General features: G+C 48.5%; 1 protein-coding gene across 5 annotated transcripts; it reads right to left on the bottom strand.

Moving 5' to 3' along the window:
• Positions 1 to 2,395: 2,395 nt before the first annotated feature.
• Positions 2,396 to 13,106, bottom strand: UBXN6 (UBX domain protein 6). Of its 5 annotated transcripts, none has more exons than XM_036241765.1 (10): positions 12,944 to 13,106; positions 8,755 to 8,918; positions 8,256 to 8,320; positions 7,078 to 7,206; positions 5,876 to 5,973; positions 5,120 to 5,195; positions 4,395 to 4,479; positions 3,928 to 4,278; positions 3,560 to 3,708; positions 2,396 to 2,988 (listed from the first exon to the last, which is right to left on the bottom strand). In XM_036241765.1, exons 1-10 carry the CDS (start codon positions 13,024 to 13,026, stop codon positions 2,863 to 2,865), a joined length of 1,326 nt encoding a protein of 441 aa, XP_036097658.1. In that variant the 5' UTR covers positions 13,027 to 13,106; the 3' UTR covers positions 2,396 to 2,862. The 5 variants fall into 5 exon arrangements, with proteins under 5 accessions (XP_036097658.1, XP_036097660.1, XP_036097661.1 ...); XM_036241767.1 differs by having other exon boundaries at positions 3,928 to 4,089; XM_036241768.1 differs by having other exon boundaries at positions 12,873 to 12,945.
• Positions 13,107 to 26,562: the final 13,456 nt, after the last annotated feature.

Raw genomic sequence — 26,562 nt, 5'->3', positions numbered from 1 at the left:
TAGCCCAACAGAGGCATTTGAGCACACGAAGGCTTCAGGAAGCTGAGATTTTGGCAAAGTTCACACACTCCAATTGGGACTCCTGTCCTACCCACCCCTCATGTTTTTGTGGGGTTTTTTGTTCAGGTAGAGTGGGAGGGAGAGAGAGAGAAACATCGACGTGAAGGGAACACATCGAGTGGCTGCCACCCACACAACCAACCAGGGCCAGGGACAAACTGCAACCAAGGTAGCACCCTTAGCGGGAACTGAACCCGGGTCTCTCTGGACTGCAGGTTGACACTAACTGCTGAGCCAAACCGGCCAGGGCTCATATTAAGTTTTGTTCCTACTTCCCCTACAGGTAAAGAGCCAACAGGCATATGAGTGTGCAGAACAGTTCTTACCAGCTGGATACAGCCAGACAGCAACTCAGCCCTGTTGCTGTGTGGCCGCCAAGACTCCCTCCTAGGTTTTTAGCTCCCACAAAGACCCTGATTCTTCAGGGGCCCCATAGGGGTGGGGCTGAGAAACATCCTAGTTGCAGAGTGAGGACATGAGCCCTGGCCAGGACCTCCTGCTGGAGGCAGGGTACAGCTGAATACAGGCATGTGCACAGGATAGATAGAGGCATGTGTGTTACACCTGTGACATGACTGTTAAGTCCCCATAAGCCTGTTTTAGTTGGGTATCTGACAACTTGCAGTTGAGTTCTAGCAGCAGTTGGGGACAGGAAGGGGACGTAATACCTAAGTAACAGGACGAGGCCATACTGAGTTCCCAAGATACAATAGCAAAGGAAATGGGCCTGGGTCCAACATCTTCTGGTGGCCATGTGTGAGGCAAGGGAATGAATGGAGGCAACTTGCTTGCTGAGGGGCTTACAAAGAACTTTAGCTTTTAAAATCACGTTTGGGCCCAGCCGGTGTGGCTCTGTGGTTGAGCACTGACCCATGCACCAAGAGGTCCCCAGTTCAATTCCCAGTCAGGGCATGGGCCCAGGTTATGGGCTCCATCCCCAGTGAGGGGCATGTAGGAGGCAGCCAATTCATGTTCTCTCTCATCGATGTTTCCATCTTTGTCCCTCCCTTCCTCTCTCTCTAAAATCAATTAAAAAAAATTTGAATAAATAAAAATAAAGTAAAATCGCATTTGGGGCCCTGGCCGGTTTGATTCAGCAGTTAAGAGCGTCAGCCCTGGACAGAAGAGTTGCGGGTTTGATTACGGTCAAGGGCACGTACCTCGGTTGTGGTTTAGTGTTGGGCCCTGGTTGGGGTCATGAGGGAATAGGCCAGTCAATGTGTTTCTCTCATGTCAATGTTTCTCTCTCTCCCTTCCTCCCACTCTACCTGAAGAATAAATGGAAAAATATCCTCAGGTGAGGATTAAAAAAATTACATTTGGGGCCTTGAAGCTTCAAGTCTGTCACTCAGCTGGCAGTGGCCAGAGGACCAGCTGCCAGGCCTCCAAGCAGGGAAGAATCTAGCAGGAACTGGAGCCAGCAGCCCACCTGGTGGTGAGAGGGAGGGGACAATCCAGGTGAATGGTTGAGGGGGCATCTCCCAGCCTGGGTATGACCAGGGATGAGTACCTTGGAGGCTCCAGGCCTGGGTTTCCCTGTTTTAGTTCCCTGTAGCTGTAATGTATCACTACAAATGGTGGCTTAAAACAACAAACTTGTTCTTACAGTTCTGGGTATCATGTCTGTCATGGATCTCACTATTTAAAAAAAAATTTTTTCCCTTTATTATTTCAGAGAGAGAGGAAGGGAGAGGGAGATAGAAACATCGATGAGAGAATATCGATTAGCCGCCTCCTGCATGCCCCCCACAGGGCGATTGGGCCCACAACCTGGGCATGTGCCCTGACCAGTAATCTAACTGGCAACCTCTAGATGCATGGGTTGACGCTCAACCACGGAGCCACACTGGCCAGGTGCATCTCACTACTTTAAAATGCAGGTGTGAACAGGGCTGGTTCCTTCTGGAAGCTCCAGGGGGAATCCATTTCTGTGCCTTTTCCAGCTTTAAGAGGCCACTGGCTCTTGGCTCCTTATTCCATCATTGAAACCTTCAGTGTAGTTCTTCCCATCTATTCTGCTTTTCCTTCCATATATAAGAATTCCTGTATGACACTGGGCCTGTCTAAGAAAACCTCAATCTTCCATCTCAAGGTCCTTAATCACACACAAAGTTCCTTTTGTCACATAAAGTAACACACACAGGTTCCAGGGGTGAGGACATGGATGGACGTCTATGGGAACTTTCTGCAGGGCCTAAGAGGTCCTGGCCCCACAGCCCAGGGTCCCTGGGGCACCCTCCCTCAGCAAGGTGGACCATCCGCTGGGTGACTATAGCTACTGACCTACCTTACACAGCTGGAATTCACCACCAGGAGACTAGTCAAACAGCCTGTTTATTTGGATTCAGAATTTAGTATTACAGAACTCTGTCCTGACAAGCTCAGCATCTCCATCTTATGCCACCATCGCCAGGAGCCCCACGGGGCAGCCTCAGGGTCAGCCGTGGGTGCCTGTGCCATAGCACATGGGGCCCAGGCCCATGCTGCAAGCCCACTCTCCTGCCCAGAGAGGCACCCAAGTCTGTCATGTCTGGGGTTCTGCTAACTAGGTTAATAGCAGCTAGAAAAGGCTTAGACCCAGTGCTACCAAGGACAGCACAGCAGCTGTCCCCTGAAAGCCCTCTGGGTGGCGGTCAAAGGTCAACCGGTGGCTCTCTCCTGCCCAAGGGCTGAGCAAACAGTCCCAGAGGAGGCTGGGAGGCCTTGTAGTGGAGGAAGAATGAGGACATGAGTAGTGGTGGAGGAAGCAGGAGAGCATGAGACAGAGCTATGGGGGCTAAAGCCAACCCTGCTTTTATTTCACTAGAGCTTCTCGATGGTCAACAGGAGCTCGGGTTTCAGGATAGATGAGTCTGGCTCAGCCCCTGCAGCCTTGATGTCCTCTAGCACCGCCATGTCCCACGAGAAGGTTAGAAGGGCTGAGGGCACCTGTGGTGGGACGAGAAGCCTCAGACTTGTTCTGGCCTTTACCTGACAGAGCTCATGTCTTCACATTCAAATCTTTGTGCTGGAGCCAGGGCCACACTTCCAGGGCTACTCCCCACCAGTGACACCAGTGATGGCCATCACACAGCCCATTCCTGAAGCAGTGGCCCCTCCTACAGAGGACCTGGGTTCAGGGACACCTCCTGACCTGGCTAAGGCTCTCAGTGCTGGGCAGCAATCAGGACCTCCTGCCCAGGCCACCTTCCTTCCTGGTCTCCCTGCATTAGTAAATCCCCACATTTCCAATCCCATCTAGGTCCTGCTCCGAAAAGGACTGGAAATAACACACTTGCCACCTTCCTTCCCATTTCAAAGGTGGAAAACTGAGGCACGGAGAAGTTCCTTACTCAAGGTCACACTGCTAGTAAAAAGAAAGATAGGACTGAAACCCAGGGAGCCTGGTCCTGGGATCCCTTCTAGCACCACCCCATACTGAAGAGCACTGCCCTCATGGAGAGTATATGTGGGTTCAATGAGAACCCAGAGATCCAGCATACGGTAGCTTGTCACTCACCAGCCCACACTCATTGAAGGCCAAGTTCTCGTCCTCTGACAATTTCTGCCCACACGAGGCCAGCAGCTCGAAGGGCAGCCAGTCACTCTGCAAGGCCTCCCGGACAAAGCTATACAGTGCTGCCACCCGCTCCCGGGCATAAAAGGTCCCTGAGGAATGGAACAGTCAGAATGGGGTTGGAGATCATGGGAACCCCTCAGCCCAGACAAGCTGAGCTGAGCCCAGATGAGTCTAGACCAGAGAGGCCTTCCACGCCTGCTGAAGGCACAGCAAACCCACAGATGCAGTTATTACACCACACCCAGATCAGCCAAATCAGCACAGACACCACCTCCCAGGCCCTTCCCTGCCCAGCAGGCAGCACACACCCTGGAGGAGGCAGCCGTCTGGGAGGCGAACACGCAGCAGTGTGTAAGTGTACTTGCGCATCTCCCTCTGCTCCTCCTTCTCCCGCATGGCCTTGGTCCGCAGCATGCTCAGCCTCTCCACTGCCTCAGACCTGAGCTTCTGCTCTCGTTTGGCCTCCTCGGCTGTGATGTTGAAGAAGTCAGAGGGCAGGTCAAACTGGGAAGCCAGGGGCGAGGGCTGGAAGACACGGCGCTGGCGGGCCAGTGTGGCCCGCACAGGCTCGGCACACAGCAGCTGCTCCTTGTGCCTCTCCAGGCTCTGTAGCTGGGCCAGGGCGGTCTTGCTTAGCACGTAGAACTCTTCGGGGCTCTCTGGGACACACAGGATTGTCACTGTGATGTCACTGTACTACAGCAGGAAGACCCCAAGCTAGGCCCTCACACCCGCACCACCTGATTTAGCCAAGGTCCTTCTCTACCCAGCTTACCCTGATCTGGAACTGGCAACAATGCCTTCTGGAAGCCAATGGCCTCAAAAAACTCATGGGTCCCTTCCAGGCAGTTAATACGCTCCTGGAAGCAGAGCCAGAAGTCATGCAGGGTCCTTGGGCCTCCTCAAGCCCCACCAGCATCACTGCCTAACCCATCCCACCAGGCCCAGCATCCCGTTTTGGAGTGGCTGCTGCTCACTGGACAGGATGAACTCCACCAAAGCTGCCTAAAGGAGAGGTTGTCACAGCTGGTCACAGACGGTGTAGGACCCCAAAGGTCAACAACCGGGGTGCAGAAGAACTAAAGAGCCAAAGAACAGCAGGGAGGGGTGTCCCAAAAATGAGAGCAGGGCTGCGAATGATGCTGGGAGGGCAGTGGGTGCCCTGCCAGCAGCACAGGTAACATGGGCCAGGGTAGAGGTACTCCTTGATTTCTCCACAGAAGCCAGAAGTCTGTGTTTGTGTAAGAAATCTCCCCAGTGCTGATATGATCCCAACTATAGAAAAGTCAAAACACATCACAGGTGATGGAGAATGCATATTAAATATAGATATCATGTATGATCTATGTTCATAAAATCCCCTCTCTACCTGCCACTCTGCCCAACCTGAAGCCCCTGGAGAAGCCGGCCCCCTGGCTCACCGCCAGACTGGGCCCTGTGTGACTGGAGGCCCAGCCACACTGGCGATGCAGGCTAAAAGTCACTCAACACAGCTCTCACCTGGAACACCTTGTTCTGCAGCTTGATCTTTCGGTATTTCTCCTCCTCGGGGTGCAGGTGGATATTATCCAGGTATCTAGGGCAGAATTGGGAATTGGGGAACAGGGAAAGAGTTGTCTGATTCCTCTCTACCTCCTACAGCAGCTCAGAGCCACATCTAAGTTGGTGGTAAGAGTGATAGGTGGCAGGGCAGGGGAATGCCATCACATCTCGGACACCGGACACCTCATGGAGCCTGATCCCTGGTGCCAACAGCCTGGGCCAGCATAGGACACCCATGCCCCCACCACTGCCCACCTGGAGCCCACTGCTGTGCCTGTTCCTGGGTCCTTCTTCCCCTGGAGCACACCAATGGACCACAGTAGCAGGGTGAAGTGGACAGAGTCAGAATAACAGGCCACCAGGGCCAATGGGCCACCAGTGTTGGCTTGGGGACTCGTGAGCAAAATGGGACTTCCAGCACCCCCAGATGTGTTCAGTCAGGGGAGTCGGGTGGGAACCCACCTCCTGTGCATTCCTCCGATGATCCCAAAGCGAAGCCAGGGTTTGAAATCCCCAATTCAGTAAACTCCTTTGTTTTACAGACAGATAAACGGAGGTCCAAATAAGCCAAGCCCCTTCCTCATGGGCTCAGGGGCAGTGAAGGGTGGGGCCAGGCCTCACTCCCCATGCCAGGCTCCTTCAGGGCCCTCTCAGCAGGTCATGCTAAAGGCCCAAAGGCCTGGCACCCCAGTGGGGGAAAGGGCACCAACTCACTTGGCAATGGTGTCCACGCCCAGCTTCACCCTGTCCCTGTCTTTGTTGAACGTGTGGATCTTCATGATGGAGGCAGCTACTGGGTCAGTGGAGAAGTGCTGGGAGGAGTGAGGAAAGCATAAGAGAAAGTGCTTACCTCACAGCCTGGAGGCCTTACTGCTCAGGAGGCAGGAGTAATAATACTAATAATGGTTTCATGGTGGACTGGCCGGTAGCATTTAACTGAAGGGAACTCAACTATATGTGCTCAGCAGAAAAGACAGAGAAAAGCTCTTTAATGACTCCATCCTGGGCCTCAGCCCTGCCCTCATCTCTAGGGAAGAGGGAGTTATCAACAGCCCAGATTATGCAACACAATTATGGCTACTGATCAGCAGACCTTAAAATAGGACATTAGCCTGGACAATCCAGGTGGGCCCAGGGTAATCACAAGAGCCCTCCAGGAGAGATGGTAGCTGGACAAAGACTTGGTTTGGCACCATGGCTATGAAGATGAAAGAAGGAGCCACAGAATACAGGTGGCCTGGAAGCCGGAAAAGGACAGGAAATGGAATGTCACAGAGCTTCCAAAGGGAGCACAGCCCTCCTGCCGCTAGTGAGAGTCACATCAGGCTGTGACTTCCAGAATTCTAAGGGACTAGACATGTGCATCTAAAGCCCATAGTTTGTAGTAATCTGTTATGATGGTTAATGAGAAACCCAGACCCAGGGCAAAGATATCCGGGTGTTCTTTTTGTTCTTGCAATTTTTCTTTAAGTTTGAAATTATTTCCAAATTCAGTTTTAGGAGAAAAATATAACATTGGAGTTCTTCTTGTACTGATATAATAGCTGGCAGTTCCTACGTTAAGCATGAGCAGTATGTTACCTTTTATGAAAAACAAAACAAGTGAAGGATATACAAGTACGTCAGTAGTTTGTACGTATTTGAAATGTCTCTGAAGAGGGACTTAAACCACCCACAGAGGTTGCCTCCTGGGAGGGTGGCTGGGAGGTGGGTAGAAGGCGGCTTTTGTCTGACTACCCTTTTGGATTCTGCTTACCACATGTAAGCATTACCTATTTGAAGAAGTGACAACAGACACAATATACACAGGTGATATACACTAGCATCTGTACCACCGGCCTTACTGGGGCTTATTGAAGGCAGCTCTGACCCTGCAACCTCTAGGTGAGAGACAGGAGCATGGGGCCTCCACTCACTGAGAGAATGGCCTCTTTGATTCGGGTGTCTCGCTGGTCCTTCCTCAGGATGGCCCCTGTAAGCGGGCAGGTGAAGTACACTCCAGGCACCACCAGGTGAGTAGAGACTTCCTCTTTGGGCTCAGGTACCTGGGGGGATGGGGATGAAAGTATCTGAGCCTAGAGTGTGGACAGAGGCCACCCCAACTCACTGAGTGCCACAGCCCTGAAAGCATGGCCTGGGAGTCAAACATCCCTGATCCCAACGCTGTCCCCTTTACCATTAAACACCTTGGCCCATGAGCAAGCCCCTCTAAGGCTGTTTTCTGGTCTGTGAAACGTCTCTGCAGTACTAGCTCAGAATTCAACAAGGCATGAAACAAGGCATTGAGCACTTCGAACACAGTGCTCAATCAATGGCGTTTGCTGTTCCTGTCCCTGCTACCTGGTAGAGAAGGGGCTTTGTGGTGAGGATCAAGTCATGGTGCCCTGGACAAGTTTGGCCTTTCTCTGAGCCTCAAATCTTAGGCAATATCTAGGATCTCTTCCCCTCTAAAATCTAGTGACAATTCGAGGGTTAAAATGCTAGGAATACCCTTTCTGCAGAGCTCTCCTTCAGGATGGCCTCTGATTACACTGGTCTCCACAGAGCCCTCCTACCGCCCAAGAAGGCTGCGGAGGGCAGTGCTAAGGGTACTGGCTTTGAAGTCCCACAGACTGGGGTTCCCATTCTGCCCCTGCCGATTTTGAGATGCATGAATGAGGACAACTGCCTTCACCTCCCTGAACCTGTTTCCTCTTCTGAAAAGTATGACTATAACAGACATTTCAGTTACAGAGTTGGCGGGGGGACCAACAAGCTAATGGGGTCCAGTCCTACCCTTGGCACCCAAGCCTGGCATCATTAGGTGCTGAGCGTGGAGGTTCCAGTCAACACTGCACTCAACCGCAGCCCACCACCACCTTTTAAGGCAGGGTTCCCCCAGGCCAATGGCAACCTCTATCCATCCTGATTCTCTTCTGCATTCCTCCCTGCTGCTCCCACCACCAGGTGCTTACAGCCCAGGGCTGGGCACTTGGCTGGTAATGAGGAAATGACTAATTAGACAAACGCAAGCAAGAACTTGGGGGGCGGGGTCCCAGTTCCCCTGCTCCAGGCCACCCCTTGGGGTGTCATGCTGCCACGTGGATGCTTTTACCATGTTAGTCCCTGGGGCCTCCGAGCTCCCACTGACAGTGGCTTCAGTTCGAAGTTCCTTTCTCACTGGAGAGAGAGGCAGAAATGGGTCAGCGTGTGGCTCCTCTGGGAGTGGCCCTCAAGTGGGTCAAGTTCTAGTCCTTTTTCTAGCTTTAGGTCCTGGCCCATCTTCCTGCAACAATGCTTCACGCCCCCAGGCTTCACCTGACCATCTGATGATTACTTTTGACTTTTTCCTTCTCCTCCCTCCCCTCTTCAACCTCATCACCCAGACCACATCAGACCCTTGCTCCTTTTCACCCTGAATTTCCCCACTGTCGCTACTATGATTTTAAAGCCCCTCGAAGTCATTGGTTATATAATTATTTTCATCCAAGGCTAAGCACAGGATCTGGGGCCTGTGAACAGCCACAGACAGGCTTCAAAGACAGAGGGGCAGAGGCCTCACTTCCACCTCCCCTCACCTGCCCCCACTGCAGCCCAAGGACAGCACAGCTCACCCTGGTTCCGGATGAAGTCCTGTGATGTGGGGCCCCGGGCCCTCGGCTGCTTCTGCTCAAGCCGGGCCAGGGCCGCTGCGGCTGCCATCTGTGCCTCATTGGTGGGTCCCTGGCGGGGCTGCCGGAGCGCCAGCTGGTTGGACTTTTCTTTGGGGGCCTTCTCCCTGGGGAGAGACATAGGGAAAGTGAGGTGATAGAGGTCAGACAGAAGAACCTCTGCCCCTCTCCCATTTCTACTCCTGCCTCCTCAGCCAGGTATGTCCCTTTTTCCCAGGGATATCCCCACTCCCCCATGGCCACCATAAGGTTCTAACACATGAAAGCCCTGGAGGCAGATGGTAATTTCATTCCCAGCTCTCCCCTTTGAGCAAGTCCTGCACTGGCCTGGGCCTCAGAGGCATCATCTGTTAAATAGGGGCAACGGGTTACAGCACCCATGCCCACATGGGGGCCATCTTGGTAAAGCATGTGTGACAGCACCTTAATGTCTTCAGGAACTGATGTGACTCAAAGGTGTCATTCCTCTCCTCACTCCCTCCTAAGTAAGAATCTTGACCCATATTATCAGCTGCAGTTTCTTTCTTGTTTTTTTTTTAAATCCTCACCCGAGGACATTTTTGCATTTATCTTCAGATAGAGCGGGAGGGAGAGAGGGAGGAAGAGAGAGAGAGAAACATTGATGTGAGAGAGACACATCAACTGGCTACCACCCACACGACCCCAACTGGGGCCAGGTACAAACTGCAACCAAGGTACGTGCCTTTGACCGGAACTGAACCTGTGACTCATTGGTCCACGGGCTGATGCTCTAACTGCTGAGCCAAACCAGCCAGGCTCTTTCTTCCTTTTTTAAACAGTAGTTTATTGATTTTTAGAGAAAGAGTAAGAGAGTGAGAAAAACATCTATGTGAGAATGAAACATCCATCAGCTGCCTCCTGTATGTCCCCTACCAGGGACCAAGCCCACAACCTGTATATATGCCCTGAGTGGGAATCCAACCAGCAACCTTTCGGTGCATTGGATGACACCCAACCAACTGAGCCACACTGGCCAGGGCACACTTGCAATTTCATTAACTGAGCTCCTACTGTGTGCCAGGTAGCACATAGTGTTTATTCCTCATACCAACATCCCCCTGAGGGTGGTCTTAAGATCTTCTTTTGCAAGTCCTATAGGGTCACAGAAGCTCAGATACCACATAAGCCCTGGGTTAAGCATGGTATAAAGATCTGGTTTAATCTCACCTCTACCCTGGGAAACAGTGTTGTGATAACCCCTGGGGATGAAGGGCTTCATAATCTACTTAGCAGGAAAATGAGCTGGTTTTGAATGTCCCAGCAGAGAAAGCATTCCTCCCACCCTGGTCTTACCTACCTTGCCTACCTTCTTCCTTAAGTCTCCAGGACCCAGTAATTGGGATCATCTGTGCTAAGTCTGTAACACCTTCCAAGGAGCCAAGGCTCTCAGTTCATGACCTCAATCCTCCCACTCTTTTCAGATATGCGGGCGGGCAGCCCCTCTTGTTCCAAGGCCTCTGGGACCTGCTTCCTGCCCATTCCTGCCGTTCTTGTCAGTCCTCCCCACAGCTAAGAACCTCATGTTGAAGAAAAAAATGAATCACATAGATGCACCTGAGTCCCATGTGATATTCTGATCTTTCTATAAAAATGCCACTTTCTACCCAGCCAGTGTGGCTCAGTTGGTTGAGCACTGTCCCATGCACCAAGAGGTTGCCGGTTCAATTCTTGGTCAGGGCCCATGCTTGGGTTGTGGGTTCAATCCCTAGTAGGGGGTGTGCAGGAGGCAACTGATCGATGTTTTTCTCTCATCGATGTTTCTGTCCCTCTCCCTCTCCCTTCCTCTGTCTTTTTTTTTTTGGTGGTACGTGCCCCTAGCAGAAACCGAACCCGGGACTCTCTGGTCCGCAGGCCGACGTTCAACCGCTGAGCCAAACTGGCCAGGGCCTCTGTCTTTAAAACAAACAAACAAACAAACAATATCAACAAAACATATATAAAAAAGCCACTTCCCAAAATACCTCACCCACCCCCTTCATGGATCCGCTGGGCAGCCAGAGGGATCTCTCTAAAACCTAAGTCAGTGCTTATCATACCTCTGCACCAAGTCCTCCCAACGCCTGTACAACAGAATCCTAAAGCCACCCACATCCCCACGGGCCATGCACAACCTGCCCATCTCCCTGGTTCACTCTTCTCTATCTACACCGGTCTCCTTGCTGTTGCTCACACAGGGCTAACTTGTTCCTGCCACAGGGCCTTTGCACTTCCTGTGCCTTCTGTCCAGAATGTTCCATCTGGGGGTGGGATGAGGAAAGGAAGTCTGGGACAGGGTAAAGAAGCTGTGTGCGTGTGCGTGTGCGTGTGCGTGTGCGTGTGTGTGTGTGAGAGAGAGAGAGAGAGAGAAAGGGGGGGGGGTTGATTTCCACATGGCTAAATCTTACCTCATCCAGCTCTTGGCTCACATGTCACCTTCTCAGAGAGGCATTCCTAGACCATATAAAGGTACCCCCTCACCCCCACAGTACTCACTATCCCCTGCCCCTGCTTCTTCTTTTCATGGCCCCATGCACCACCTAATCTTTCATCATTCATGTATTGGTTTCTTTTTCCATCTTCCCCCACTAGAGGGCAAGCGCTGAGAGAAGGGGAATTTTGTCTCCCTGGTACTGACAGTGCCTGACACACCCTCCAGCACACCCTGATTCTCCCATCCCACTCCAGGCATGTCACAAAAACCTGCAACTACAAATTACTTCCTTCCCCTCTCCTCCCAGGCCTCCAGTCTGGCACAACAATCACCCACAAGGCCCCTACTTTCTTCCTGTCACACAGTGCCAGCTGCCCCAGCCCCAATCTCCACCTACCACTTGTTAAATGAATGGACCCCTTTGTCTTGTCCACCACTCTCCCTGGCCCCCCATACCCCACTCAGGTTCCCAGGACCTGATTTTGTCTGCTGTGATTTCCTCCCTTACTAATGGACCTGGCCCTCATGGGCCTCCTTGGTCCCATTCAGTGCTCCCCTCTCAAGAATCTCAGGAACCCCCAATACTTATGACATGCCCTGAGGTCCTTGTCCTGCACCCACTCTCCCTCACCCACCTCATGATTCCCTCACCACCCCTTCCTGTCCTTCTCCATGCCTCTCCTCCTACCCTCCCAGCCCCTAACTCTTCACAATCCCTTCTATTATTCCTCACAGACCCCTGCCCTGGCTGGGGTCTTTTCTCAATCACCACCCCCCCAGTCCCCATAGATCCCCCTGTAGCTCCCTGCAGCAGCCCCAGCATTTCCCAGATTCCTTTTGCTAATTCCATACCCAGTGGAGCTTCCTTCTCAGCTCACCAGCCCTGACAGTCTAGCATCCTCACCTGCCCCACTGTTTCACTGTCCCCTCCATGGCACTGGCTCTTCCCATCTCCAAGTCCTCCCCAGAAAGCTCACAACAGCCTAAAGGTGTGCGCACCACCTCCCCTACCCTTACAGAACTCCCAAGAGCCCCCCTTTTAACTCAACTCAACCATCACCCACAAGGCCCCCATCTCCTTCCCATCACAGACAGAGACACACACACACACACACACACACACACACACACACGACTTACCCCACTCCCAGCCTCCATTCTCCTCCCAGACCTTCTTAGGCCCCTCGTAGCCCTTTCCAATTCACTGAGACCTCCAAAATCCCTGCCTACCCTTTCAACAATGCCTCAGACTCCCTGGCCTCCCAGGCTCTCATCCAGTCCTCCCTTGCGTTCCAGAATCAGGGCCCAGACCCCTTACACCATGGTCACTAAGCCTCTGGACTCTGCTTCTCCAGGCTCAGGCCCCAATCCCCGTCACTTAGATTCCCCCAAATCTACATGCCTCCACTGGGGTCCTTCTTCGGCCCCTGGTGTCTCCTTTTCTGGGTCTCCGGGTTCACCCACCTCACCCTGCAGCCCCGCCCCCTCGTCCCCTCCTCCTGCCCCGCCCGCTAAGGCTTCGCCCCTCCCACTCCGCCCCCGGAGGTCTCCCCTTTCCCTTACTCCCACCCGCTCGCTCCCTGTGCCCCTGCCCTAGAGATCTCTCCCCTACCCGGCCTGCCCTCCTCACCCCCTCGCCCTCTCTGGCCTTCGGAGGCCGTCTCCGACCCCGGGCCTCACGTCCCAGACGCCGTCACGCACCCCACCGACTCCGTGAGCTTCTGTCCGGAACCTGCGCTCTTAAACTTGATGTCAGTCTTGATCTCCTGGAAGAACTTCTTCATGGTGGCGGCAGGCTCGGCGGCCCGGGGCCGCGGAGGGGGGCGGGGGGCGCAGGGCCCAGTGGAGTTGGTAAGAGCCAACAACCAGGGGGGAAGGGGGAGGGCATAAGGCACTACCGGAAGTCCCGCCTCCCCGGACCCCAACACGTGACAATCGGCCTGGCACGCCTTCTCAGTTTTTCGCGCTTCCCTGGCCTGCGGCGACCGCTCTGCACTCCCGGGCTCCGTCTCGGTGGCTTTTCCCCCCGGACTCTGTTGCCAGGGGCGACGAGCGCGCTTCTGGATGCTGGCTGTGCTTGGGCACCTTCCACCGCGTTCCCCAAGGGGTAACAGGAGAGGAGGGACAGGCCGACTTGACCCCACGGAAGAAGCGCTGGCCCTGCTCACAACCTTCCCTGGCTCCCCAGCGCTTATGTGATAAAGTCCCAATTCAATTGTAGGAAGCATTCAAGGCCCTCACAACCCAGCTCCGTGGTCATTCCAGTATCCCGCCATCCCTCTTAACCTTCCTGAACTTCAGTTTCCTATTTATGAAATGGGGATAAGAATACCACCCGTTTTCTAGGAAGACTGTACGCATGATAATGCAACTGGAAGGCTCAATACATGGCCGGCTTTATGTTTTACTCCTTTAATATTTCTTGAGAGTGGGCTCTATATCATCAATGAGAAAAACAGGCAAAAGTCCCTGACCTCGCAGAGCTCATGATGTTTTCTATGGGCTTGGGGAGGGGCAGACAACATGATAAATAAAATCTATGGTAGGGTAGATGGTGTTAAGTGCTATGGAGAAAAAGTGAAAAACAGGAATAGAAGACAGAGTGAGGGCAGTTTGCAACATCAAATAAGAGGGTCAGGCACAGGAAAAGGACAGTTTTGAGACCACGGACATTTGAATGTGTCTGAACATTAGATGATATAAAGGAGCTACTGTTAATTTTGCTAACGGTGATCATGTCATGGTAGCCATGTTTAAGTATGCTTTATTTAGAGATGTATTCTGAGGTATTTATGGGTGGAATGACATCTGAGATGTGCTTTTAAATAAATACTCCAGCATGCCCGGCCTTTGTGGCTCAGTGTTTGAGCATCGACCCATGCACCAAGAGGTCACCGGTTTGATCCCCTCGATCATATACCCAGGTTGTGGGCCCGATCCCCAGTGGGGGGCATGCAGGAGGTGACCAATCGATGTTCTCTCTCATCAATGTTTCTATCCCTCTCTTCCTCTCCCTTCCTCTCTCTCTAAAAATGAATAAAGACAATTTTTTTTTAATCCTCACCCGAGGACATTTTTCCATTTTTGTTCAGATAGAGTGGGAAGGAAAGAGAGGAAGAGAGGGAGAGAGAGAAACATCCACGTGAAAGGGACACATTGAATGGCTGCTTCCTGCACAACCCCAACTGGGGCCAGGGACAAACTGCAACCGAGGTCCGTGCCCTTAGCGGGAACCGAACCCAGGTCTCTCTGGACCACAGGCTGACACTTTAACTGCTGCGCCAAACCGGCCAGGGCAGAAAAAAAAAAATTTTAATAAATAAATACTCCAGCAGGCCAGCCAGTGTGGCTCGGTGGGTTGAGCGTCCTCCTATGGACTGAGAGTCCAGGTTTGATTCCCTGTCAGGGTACTTGCCTGGCTTACTGGCTGGATCCCCAGCAGGAGGCTTTCAGGAGGCAGCCGATCTATATGTCTCATTAACATCGATGTTTCTACTTCTCCCTTCCTCTCTCTCTCTAAAAAAAAAAAAATCAACAAAAACATATTTAAAATAAATAAATAAATACCCCAGCAAAAAAAGTATACACAGGTACTCACACATATATACTTTAGATAGCAATTGTAATGGCAGTATTTTCTCCATGTGGCAGAATGTGAGAGCAGTCATTCCCCAAACATTAACTGAGTATCTACTATGTGTCAGGCCAGGAGAGTCATAGCAGGGAACAAGACAGGCAGGATCCTGCTCTGGAGGAGCTCACAGTCAAATAGAGACACAGCTATTAAACAAGTAAATAGTGCCTGGTAGTACTCACTTCTATTAAGAAATATACATGCCCTAGCTGGTTTGGCTCAGCCATTGGAGCATTGGCCTGCAGACCAGAGAGTCCCGGGTTCGGTTCCCACTAGGGGCATGTACCAAAAAAAAAAAAAAAAAAAAAAAAGACATATACAGTAGGCCCCTGGCTGGTTTGGCTCAGCAGTTAGAGCATTGGCCAGCAGACCAATGAGTTTCGGGTTCGATTCCGGTCAAGGGCATGTACCTCTGCTGTGGTTGGCCCTGGCCTTGGCCGGGGTCTTGTAGGAGGCAGCCAGTCAATTTGTCTCTCTCATGTTGATATTTCTCTCCCTCTCTCTTCCTCCCTCCCACTCTATCTGAAGATGAATGGAAAAATATTCTCAGGTGAGGATAAAAAAAATAAAATAAAATCTTTAAAAAAAAGAAAACTGCCCTGGCCGGTTTGGCTCAGTGGTTAGAGCATTGGACTGCGGACCAGAGAGTCCTGGAATCAGTTCCTGCTAAGGGCACATACCTCGGTTGCAGTTTGTTGAGGTTGTGTGGGTGGCAACCAGTCGATGTGTCTCTCTCACATCGATGTTTCTCTCTCTCTTTTCCTCCCTCTCTCCCTCCCGCTCTATCTGAAGATAAATGCAAAAATGTCCTCGGGTGAGGGTAAAAAAAAAAGAAAATGCCTGGCCTGTGTGGCTCAGTGGTAGAGCATCAACCCATGCACTAAGAGGTCGCCTGTTCGATTCCCGATCAGGGCCCCTGTGTGGAGCATGCAGGAGGCGGCCAGTCGATGTTCTTTCTCATCAGTGTTTCCATCTCTGTCTCCCTCTCCCTTCCTCTGTTTCTCTAATATATCAGTAAAAAAAAAAAAAATTAAAAAAGAAAAGAAATATACAGTAGGAAAAAAGTACAATAGGAGAAAGGAATCAAGAGTTACGGGAATTCTCTTTTAGATAGGCTAAGTAAGGTCTGACATTTGAATATAGACCCGTGAAGGAGACAAGGAATCAAACCACAGGGATACCTGGGAGAAGATCATTCCAGGCAGAGGGAAGAGCAAAGGGAAGGGTCTTAAGGTGATGGCTTATTCAAGGAACATGGCTGGAGCAGGGTGAGTGAAGGGTCTGAGAGTAGATTCTTTGCTAAAAGCAAGTAATGTCTGATCATCCCCTCTATGGAATATTCTATAACCACCAGAAAATGTGAATATGGGAACTAAATACAGGAATAATAGTAATTGCTACATAACAAATTATCCCCAAATTTAGCATCTTACAATAACAAACATCTCATAATTTCTGTGCATCAGGACTTAGGAGTGGCTTAGCTGGGTGGTTCTGGCTCAACACTTTCAAGCTGTTGGCTGGGGCTACAGTCTCACCTAAAAGCTTGACTGAAGGAGGGTCTACTTCAAAGCTCACTCAAATGATTGTTGGCAGGCTTCAGTTCCTTGCTGGCTCTTGACTAGATTCCTGAGTCCTTTCTATATGCTATATGAACTTTTCTACAGAGGGTTAGAGTGTCCTTACAACATGGCAGCTGGATTCCGAGAGAGAGAGAGAGAGAGAGAGAGAGAGAGAGAGAGAGAGAGAGCGCGCTACAGTATTCTTGTTTTTAAATAGAATTACAGATGATTTTTATTTCTTTTTTTTTCTTCTTTATTGATCTTAGAGAGACAGGAAGGGAGAGGGAGGGAGAGATAGAAACATCAATGAGAGAGAACATCAATTGGCTGCCTCCTGCATGTTCCCCACTGGGGATTTGGCCCACAATCTGGGCATGTGCCCTGACCGGGAATCAAACCAGCGACCTCTTTGTGCATGGGTCGATGCTCAACCAGTGAGCCACACCAGCTGGGCGCTGCAGTCTTTTTATAATTTAATATTAAACTTGCCATACAATAATTTCTGCCATTTGTATTGGTCATACAGACTCACCCTGGTACAGTGTGGGAGGGGACTTCACAATAATGTCAATACCAGGAGGCAAAGATCACTGGGACCCACCTTGAAGGCTTCCTACCACACTAGAGCACTGGGTAAAATTTCAATAGATGATGCTGTCTGCCCACCTGTTTACAGTATGTAGAAAGCCTGCTATGGAAAAACAAGACGGGGATAAGGGGCAAAATTCTAACATTGATTATTTGGGTTGGGAGGATCATAGGGAATTTTCTCCCTTTTCCCCCCTAGTCTCCAAATTTTATGGAATATATTTTATGGAATGGAGCTCTGTGCCTTTTATAATAGAAAATAATATTTAAGCCCAGCCATTGTGGCTCAGTGGGTTGAGCATTGTCCCATGCAACAAGAGGTTTCAGGTTCGATTCCTGGTCAGGGCACATGCCCGGGTTTCAAGCTCAATCACCAGTAGGGGGCATGCAGGAGGCAGCAGATTGATGTTTCTAGCTCTCCCTCTTGCATCCTCTCTCTCTAAAATCACTTATAAACATTTTTTTTATCCTCACCCGAGGACATTTTTTGCATTTATCTTCAGATAGAGTGGGAGGGAGAGAGGGGTGAAAGAGAGAGACACATCGACCGGCTGACAAACCACAACTGAGATATGTGCCCTTAGTGGGAACCAAACCTGGGACTCTCTGGTCTGCGGGCCAATGCTCTAACCGCTGAGCCAAACCGGCCAGGGCTATAAACATTTTTTAAAAGAAAATAATATTTAAAAATACAAGGCAAGCCCTGGCCAGTTTGGCTCAGCAGTTGAGCGTCGGCCTGCGGACCAGAGAGTCCCAGGTTCAGTTCCCACTAGGGGCACATACCACCAAAAAAAAAATACCAAAAAACAAAACACAAGGCAATTGGATTAAACTTCTAGGCCTCAGTCATAGGAACTACAAGGGGAGAAGAAACAAATGAAACACATCATGAGGAAACAGACAAATCCAGCATGTGACACATTCTCTAAGCCAATTGGTTTGGTTCCTTAAAAAAGTCAAATTTGTGCCCTGGCCAGTTTGGCTCAGCGGTGAGAGCGTTAGCCTACAGACCAAAGGGTCGAAGATTTGATTTCCGGTCCAGGCAGTATACCTGGGTTGTGAGTTTGATCCTGCCCCCAGTAGTGGTAGTACCCCAGTAGGGGTAGTGCCCCCAGTAGGGGTAGTGCGGGAGGCAACCAATTGATGTCTCTCACATCGATGTCTGTCTGTCTGTCTGTCTGTCTCTCTCTCCCCCTCTCCCCCCCCCCCCCCCGCCTTCCTTGCACTCTATCTAAAAAAATATCCTTGGGTGAGGAACAACAAAAAGTCAATGTTGTGCCCTGGATGGGCAGCTCAGTTGGTTAGAGTGTCATTCCTATACACCAAGATTTCAGGTTCAATCCCCAGTCAGGGCACATACAATAATCAGCCAATGAATGCATAAATATGTGGAGCAACAAATTGATGTTTCTCTCTTTCCCCCCTTCCTCTCTCTCTTGAAAATCAATCAATAAAAAAAAATTTTAAGTCTATGTTGTGAAATAAAAACACTCTAATTAAAAGGGTTCTCAACCTTCCTAATGCCGCGACCCTTTAATACAGTTCCTCATGTTGTGGTGACCCCCAACCATAAAATTATTTTTGTTGCTAATTCATAACTGTAATTTTGCTATGTCTTAAGTGACCCACAGTTTTCTCTAAACTTTAGAGAAACATAGCATTTAATGCAATGTGTGAACCTTGATTTGATCCCGGTTAAAAAAAAAAAAGCTAAAAAGACTTCTTAGAACAATGATGACAATTTGAAATGGACTGAATATTAAACAGTATCATGGAATAACTATGAATTTTCTTTTTTTTTTTCTGTTTTTTTTTTTTTTTTTTTTATCCTCACCTGAGGACATTTTTCTATTTTTTGTTCAGGTAGAGTGGGAGGGGGAGAGAGGAAGAGAGAGAGAAACATCGATGTGAAAGGGACACATCGAGTGGCTGCCACCCACACGACCAACCAGGGCCGGGGACAAACTGCAATGGAGGTACGTGCCCTTAGCGGGAACCGAACCCGGGTCTCTCGGGACCGCAGGCCGACGCTCTAACCGCTGAGCCAAACCGGCCAGGGCTCTATGAATTTTCTTTGGTGTATTAAAGATTTGGTGCTTATATAATAAAAAGTTCTTATTCTTAGGAAATGCTGAAATATTTAGGGGTGAAGTGTCATGATGTATGAAACTTTCAAATGTTTAAAAACAAATCTAGTCCGGCCAATGTGGCTCAGTGGATTGAACGTCATCCAATGGTCTGAGAGGTCACTGGTTTGATTCCTGATCAGGGCATATGCCCATGTTGTGGGTCTGATCCCCAGTGGGGGGAATGCAGGAGGCAGCCAATCAGTGTTCTCTCTCATTGATGTTTCTATTTCTCTCTCCCTCTCCCTTCCTCTCCCCTTAAAATCAATAAAGAAAAAACATTTTAAAAAAATGCCTGGCTGAAAATTTTTTATATAAATGTTACTATACAAAAATCATCTAGATTTTGATGTATATCCAGAATAAGAATTTGTTTTACTTTTCTTAGTTAAGAGTATCTGTATAGACACTCATTAGCAAACAGTTTACGTGATGCATACAGTAATGATTAGTGTTTGCCCAGAGCTGGTTCTAGTTTCTGGTTTGATTTAAAAATAATATAGTTAAGATCTACTTTATAAAGTGAAATTCCATACTATAGGAACTCTGCTAATAGGTTTAAAAGGACTTGACAAAAATGCCAACTCCATCTTTAATATCAAGGAAATCTGATTGTCCATATGGTACCATCGATCTGTTAATATGTAACATATTAATAGGTACCCTGCTGTGTAAAATTGTTCATTAGCCATATTTTAAAGGTTTAAAAATGCTTAATATGCTCCATTTGCAAATATAACTTCTTTTTTTTTTTTTTTATCCTCACCCGAGGACATTTTTCCATTTTTTTTTGTTCAGGTAGAGTGGGAGGGAGAGAAAGGAACAGAGAGAGAGAGAGAAACATCGATGCGAAAGGAACACATCGAGTGGCTGCCACCCGCACAACCGACCAGGGCCGGGGACAAACTGCAACCTAGGTATGCGCCCTTAGCGGGAACCGAACCCAGGTCTCTCAGGACCGCAGGCTGAGGCTCTAACCGCTGAGCCAAACCGGCCAGGGCTGCAAATATAACTTCTAATACTTCTGCTATGTGGTGGGAATTCATTTGTAAGAGATGATGAGAGGCAAAGGATGTTAGAATCGCAAAAATGTCTTTATGAATTAAACTTTAATGGCAACAAGATGTGAATAAAAGTAAACTACTATTACACACACAAAAAAAATGCCTGGCTGATGTGGCTCAGTGGATTGAGAGTCGTCCCGTGGACTGAGAGGTCCTAATTTGATTCCCAGTCAGGGCATGTGCCTGGGTTGCAGGCTCGATCCCCAGTATGGAGTGTGCTAGAGACAGCTGATTGAAGTTTCTCTCTCATATTGATGTTTCTATCTCTCCCTCCCTCTCTCTTTAAAAAAAAATCAATAGAAACATGTTTAAAAATTGGATTTTAAACAAAAACAAAAACAAAAACAAAAAATCTACATACAGTTGACCCTTGAACAACACAGGTTTGAAATGTGCAAGTCCACTTATATATTTTTTGGGGGTAAATATTGTAAGTGTATTTTTTCTTATAATTTTTTTTATCCTCACCTGAGGACATTTTTCGATATTTTGTTCAGATAGAGTGGGAGAAAGGGAGAGAGAGAGAAACGTTGATGTGAAAAGGACACTTCAAGTGGTTGCCACCCACACGACCCAACCAGGGCCGGGGACAAACTGCAACTGAGGTATGTGCCCTTAGTGGGAACCGAACTCAGGTCTCTCCAGACCGCAGGCAGACACTCTAACCGCTGAGCCAAACTGGCCAGGGCTCTTATAATTTTTTAAACTTTCTTTTCTCTAGCTTACTTTACTATAAGAATACAGTATGTAAAAATAAAAGAATACAGTACATAACACATGTAACTTACAAGATATGTGTTAATTAACTGTTTGTTATCATTAAGGATTCCTGTTAACAGTAAGCTATTAATAGTTAAGTGTTTGGGGGGAATCAAAACTTATTCATGGAGGCCTGGCTGGTGTGGCTCAGTGGTTGAGCATCAACCCATGCACCAAGAGGTTGCCGGTTCAATTCCCGGTCAGGGCACATGCCCAGGTTGTGGGCCCAGTCTCCAGTAGGCAGCATGCAGGAGGTGGCCAATCTATGTTATCTCTCATTGATGTTTCTATCTCTCTCCCTCTCCCTTTCTCTCTCTCTAAAATCAATAAAGAAAAAAATCTGTTTTAAAAAAGTTATTCATGGCCCTGGCCAGTTTGGCACAGCCCGTGGACCAAAGAGTCCCGGGTTCAGTTGCCGCTAAGGGCGTGTACCTTGGTTGCAGTTTGTCCCCGGCCCTGGCTGGGGTCATGTGGGTGGCAGCCAGTCAATGTGTCTCTCTCACGTCGATGTTTCTGTTTCTCTCTCTCTCTCTCTCTCTCTCTCTCTCTCTCTCTCTCTCTCCCTCTCTCTCTCCCGCTCTATCTGAAGATAAATGCAAAAAATGTTCCCAAGTGAGGATTTAAAAAGGTTATTAGTGAAGTTTGACTGCTTGGCTGGTTGGCACCACTAACTCTCACATTGTTCAAGGGTCAACTGTGTGTATCTATTATATATATTATATATGTGCTCATATACACACACATATAAAGCACATTTTTAGGATAGTGGTCATTTTTGTTTTCCTTTATTGATTTTTTTTTGAGAGAGAGAGAGAGATAGTAACATCAACGAGAGAGATCACTAATTGGCCGCCTCCTGCATGCCCTCCACTGGGGATTTGGCCCACAATCTGGGCATGTGCCCTGACCGGGAATCGAAACAGCGACCTCTTGGTGCATGGGCCAATGTTCAACCAGTGTTCAACCGGCTGGGCTAGGGTAGTGGTAGTTTTAAAATATGTCCATAAATTCACTCCTCCCTTCCAAAGGTGGAGCCTAATTCCCCTCCCCTTGAGTGTGGGCTGGACTTAGCAACTTGCTTTTAACAAATAGAAAAGGGCAGAAGTGATAGTGTAGAGCTTTGAGACTAGATAAAAAAGACAAGCTCAGTGTCTGGGATCACTCACTCTGGGGAAGCCAGTTGTCATGTGAGGAGGCTCAGGCAGTGCTGTGGAAAGGTCCATTGGTGAGGAACTCAGGCCTACTGCCACCAGCCATGTGAGGGAGCCACCTTAGAAGGGCTTCTTTCAGTCCCAGTCAAGCCTTCAGATGAGGCAGCCCTAGCAGATATCTTGATTACAGTTTCATGAGAGACCCTGAGCCAGGATGCCCAGATTCCTGACTCTCAGGATGACAAATTTGTGAGATAACAAATGTTTGTTGTCTTAAGCGATTATGTTTTGGGGTAATTTGTTATGCAGCAATAGCTAACTAACAGAAGGACATACCATGTTCATTGTGCTATACTTTTTTTTTTTTTCTGTTGTTTTTGTTTTTGTTCAGATAGAGTGGGAGGGAGAGAGAGAGAGAGAGAGAGAGAGAGAGAGAGAGAGAGAAACATCGACGTGAAAGGGACACATCGAGTGGTTACCACCTGCACGACCCAACCAGGGCTGGGGACAAACTGCAACCAAGGTACATGCCCTTAGCGGGAACTGAACCTGGGTCTCTCTGGACTGCAGGCCGACGCTCTAACTGCTGAACCAAACCAGCCAGGGCTATACTTTTCATCTTTTTGAAATGTTTGAAATATTGAAAATTACAGTTTAGCACTGTGAAATAAAGGATCATATCCTTTATAATCTCAAGTAGATAGTAAAGAGATTGGCCCAAAGTCACATAGCCAGACAGTGGTCAGGACCCATCCCTTTCCCTGAGAGAGAAGTCCTATAGGGCTTCTCAGCCTGGCATTCAAGATCCTGAGATTCCTGAGGGTCTAAGAAGCCTCATCCTTGTCACCACCCACTTTTCCCTCTCTGCCTCTACCTGGAACTATTTATAGCTCACCTCAAGTCCCTTGTCCAGGCAGTCCCCTCAGCTGGAATAGACCTGTTCCCCGTCTGTCTAACTCAATCCTCTTCTTTAAGGAAGCCCTCCCAGATTAATTTCCTGGGCTGGATGAAATTTATTTTGAGCCTGAAGCCTCTCTCTCTCTTATAATAATCATTGGTAATAGTTACTGAGTGCATACTACGTGCCAGGCAGTTTGCTGAGGGCTTGGCACATATTCTATGTGTAATTTTCACAGTCTTCAAGCAGCTCTGTTTATAAATTAAGCAAGGTTGTGACTTCCATTTTTCAGATGAGTAAACCGAGGCCCAGAGAAATAGTGTCACATGCTCAAGGTCACCCAACTTTTAAGCAGCAGAGCTAGGACTTCAACCCTACATAGGGTCCATACTCATAAAACCTCTGTGGTCAGCAGAATAGTGGCCCCTAAAGTTGAGAAACTGGGAATATGGTAATGTTTGTGGCAAAAGAGATGCTGCAGATGTGATTAAGGACCTTGAGATAATCCTGGATTATTTGGATGGGCCCCATGTAATCACAGCGTCCTTATGAGGAGGAGGCAGGAGGGTAAGGGGAGATGTGAAGATGGAAATGGAAAAGATATGAGGACTGCACTCACTGTTGTGGCTTTGAAGATGGTGGAAGGAGCCATGAGCCAAGGAATGCAGGTAACTTCTAGAAGCTGGCAAATGCAGATTCTTCCCTAGCGCCTCCAGAAGCACTGCAATTCTATCAACACCTGGATTTCAGCCCAGTGAGACCCATTTTGGACTTCTGACTTCCATAAGGGTAAAAATAAATGCTCATTGTTTGAAGCCAAAAGTTTATGGTAATTAGTTACAGAAACAGTAAGAAATTATTACAACCCCTAGGCCAAATAACCCTCAAAAAGAAGTATTGCTATTAGCCCTGGATGGTTTGGCTCAATGGTTAGAGCGTTGGCCCTCAGACCAATGAGGCACGGGTTCGATTTCGGTCAAGAGCACGTACCTCGGTTGCGGTTTGTCCTGGCCCTGCTCGGGGTCATGCAGGAGGCAACCAGTAGATGTGTGATTGTCAGATTGATATTTCTTTCTCCCTCTCTTGCTCTCCTTCCCACTCTAAATAGAAAAATATACTCAGGTGAGTATTAAAAAAAAGAAAGAAAGAAAAGAAAAGAAGTACTGATATTTGTTCCAATTTATACGAAAAGTTGTAAAGTTTCAAACATATCCTCACAGATTGCAGGGGTAGAAATCCAGCCCAGGACCATCAGACCCCAATCTCACTTCAGTGAGGTGCTTTTCAAATCCTATGGAGAGTTTGTTTAAATGCAGATGATGATGCATCCTTTCTTGAGGAGGCTGGGACTCTACATTTCTGACTAGCTCCTGGGGAGAATAAATGAGATGGGAACTTCCCCTGGCTCTGAGCAAGCCTGCAATAAATTAACATGTTACCCTCATAGCTCAGGTGGGGAGGAGCTCTAGGGAAGATGGAGTCTGACACTCACCAGTTCCAACCCCTACTGATGCTACTCCTCTTCCTCAGTTTCCCCATCTGGAAAGTAGGGGTGAAAAATAACAACTGATGTGGGAATAAAATTAACCATGTTAAATACAAACTATATAGCGTGGTCTGGAACATAGTAGCTGCTCAATAAATGTTAGTTATTATTATTTATAAAGTTGTTTTATTTGTTTTTGTTAATCCTCTCCCAAAGATATTTTCCCCATTGATTTCTAGTCAGAGTGAAAGGTAGGAAAGGAGATAGAGAGAGCCCTGGCCAGTTTGGCTCAGCAGTTGGAGTGTTGGCCCGCAGACCAGAGAGACCAGGTTCCGATCCCGCTAAGGGCACGTGCCTTGGTTGCGGTTTGTCCCCGGCCCTGGTTGGGGTTGTGTGGGTGGCAGCGAATCAATGTGTCTCTCTCACATTGATGTTTCTCTCTTCCTCTCTCTCTCCCTCCCACTCTATCTGAAGATAAATGCAAAAATGTTCTCAGGTGAGGATAAAAAAAAAAGAAAGGAGATAGAGAGAAACATTGATGTGAGAGAGACACATCGACTGGTTGTCTCCCACATGACCCGGGCCAGGCCCAGGGACAAACCACAACCGAGGTATGTGCCCTTGACTGGAATCGAACCTGCGACTCTGGTCTGTGGGCCAACTGCTGAGTCAAACCAGCCAGGGCATCACGATCTAATTTTAAAACACTTTTTTCACCCTAAACAGAGACATCATACCCATTTGCAGTCACTTTGGATTCCTGCTCCCAGCCCAAGACAACCAACCACCGATCTATTCTATCTTGAAAGATGTGCCTCCCTCATGACCCTGACCAGGGCAGGAATCATACCCTGACCGGGAACCCACGACTCTCTGGTCCATGGACTAACACTCTCACCACTGAGCAAAACCAACCAGGGCTCATTTTCTTTTATTGCTGAGTATTATTCATCATAAGAATATACTACATTTGATTTATTCATTTAGCCATTGATGGACATTTGGGTTATTTCCTCCTTTGGGCTGTTATAAATAATGCTGCTATGACTGTGAGTGTAGAAGTTTTTGTGTGAATGTTCATTTTTATTTCTCTTGGGTAGAGATTGAATTGCTTGGTCATATGGTAAGTCTATGTGTAATTAAAATTTTTTTTTCTGTATTGATTTTAGAGAGAGAGGAAGGGAGAAGGAAAGAGAGAGAAACATCGATGAGAGAGAACATTGATTGGCTGCCTCCTGTATGCCCCCAACTGGGGATGGGGCCCACAACCTGGGCATGTGCCCTGACCTGGAATCCAACCAGCAACCTCTTGGTGCATGGGTCGATACTCAACTACTGAGCCACACCAGCGGGACTGTCTTTCTTTATTTTATTTTACTTTATTTTATTATGTTTCAATTTAATTTTATTTTGTTGATTTTGATTTTGAATAGAGAGAGACTGATTTGTTGTTCCACTTATTGATGCATTCATAAGTTGATTCTTGCATGTGATCAGGGATCAAATCCAAAACCTTGGCGTATTGGGAGGATGTTCTAACCAACAGAGCTATTTGATCAGGGCTTCCCTGCCTTTCTTTTATTTATTTATTTATTTATTTATTTATTTTTTATTTAAACATTTTTTTCCCTTTTGATTGATTTTAGAGAGAGAGGAAGGGAGAGGGAGAGAGAGAGAAACATCAATGAGAGAGAACATCGATTGTCCGCCTCCTGCATGCCCCCCCACTGAGGACTTGGCCCACAACCTGGGCATGTGTCTTGACCAGGAATCGAACCGGCAGCCTCTTGGTACATGGGTTGATGCTTAACCACTAAGCTACACCCTTTGCCTTTCTTAAAAAATTTTTGTTTTCCTTTATTGATTTTAGAGAGAGAGGAAGTGAGAGGAAAAGAGAGATAGAAACATTGATGAGAGAGAACATTGATTGGCCACCTCCTGCTTGCTCCCCACTGGGGATCTGGCCCACAACTTGGCATGTGTCCTGACCGGGAATGTACTCTTGGTGCATGGGTCAACTGAGCCACACCAGCCGGACCCCCTGTCTTTCTT

The sequence above is a fragment of the Molossus molossus genome, unplaced genomic scaffold (genome assembly GCF_014108415.1).
Source record: "Molossus molossus isolate mMolMol1 unplaced genomic scaffold, mMolMol1.p scaffold_m16_p_4, whole genome shotgun sequence".
Lineage (NCBI taxonomy): Eukaryota > Metazoa > Chordata > Mammalia > Chiroptera > Molossidae > Molossus > Molossus molossus.
This window is presented reverse-complemented; position numbering and strand designations above follow the sequence as displayed.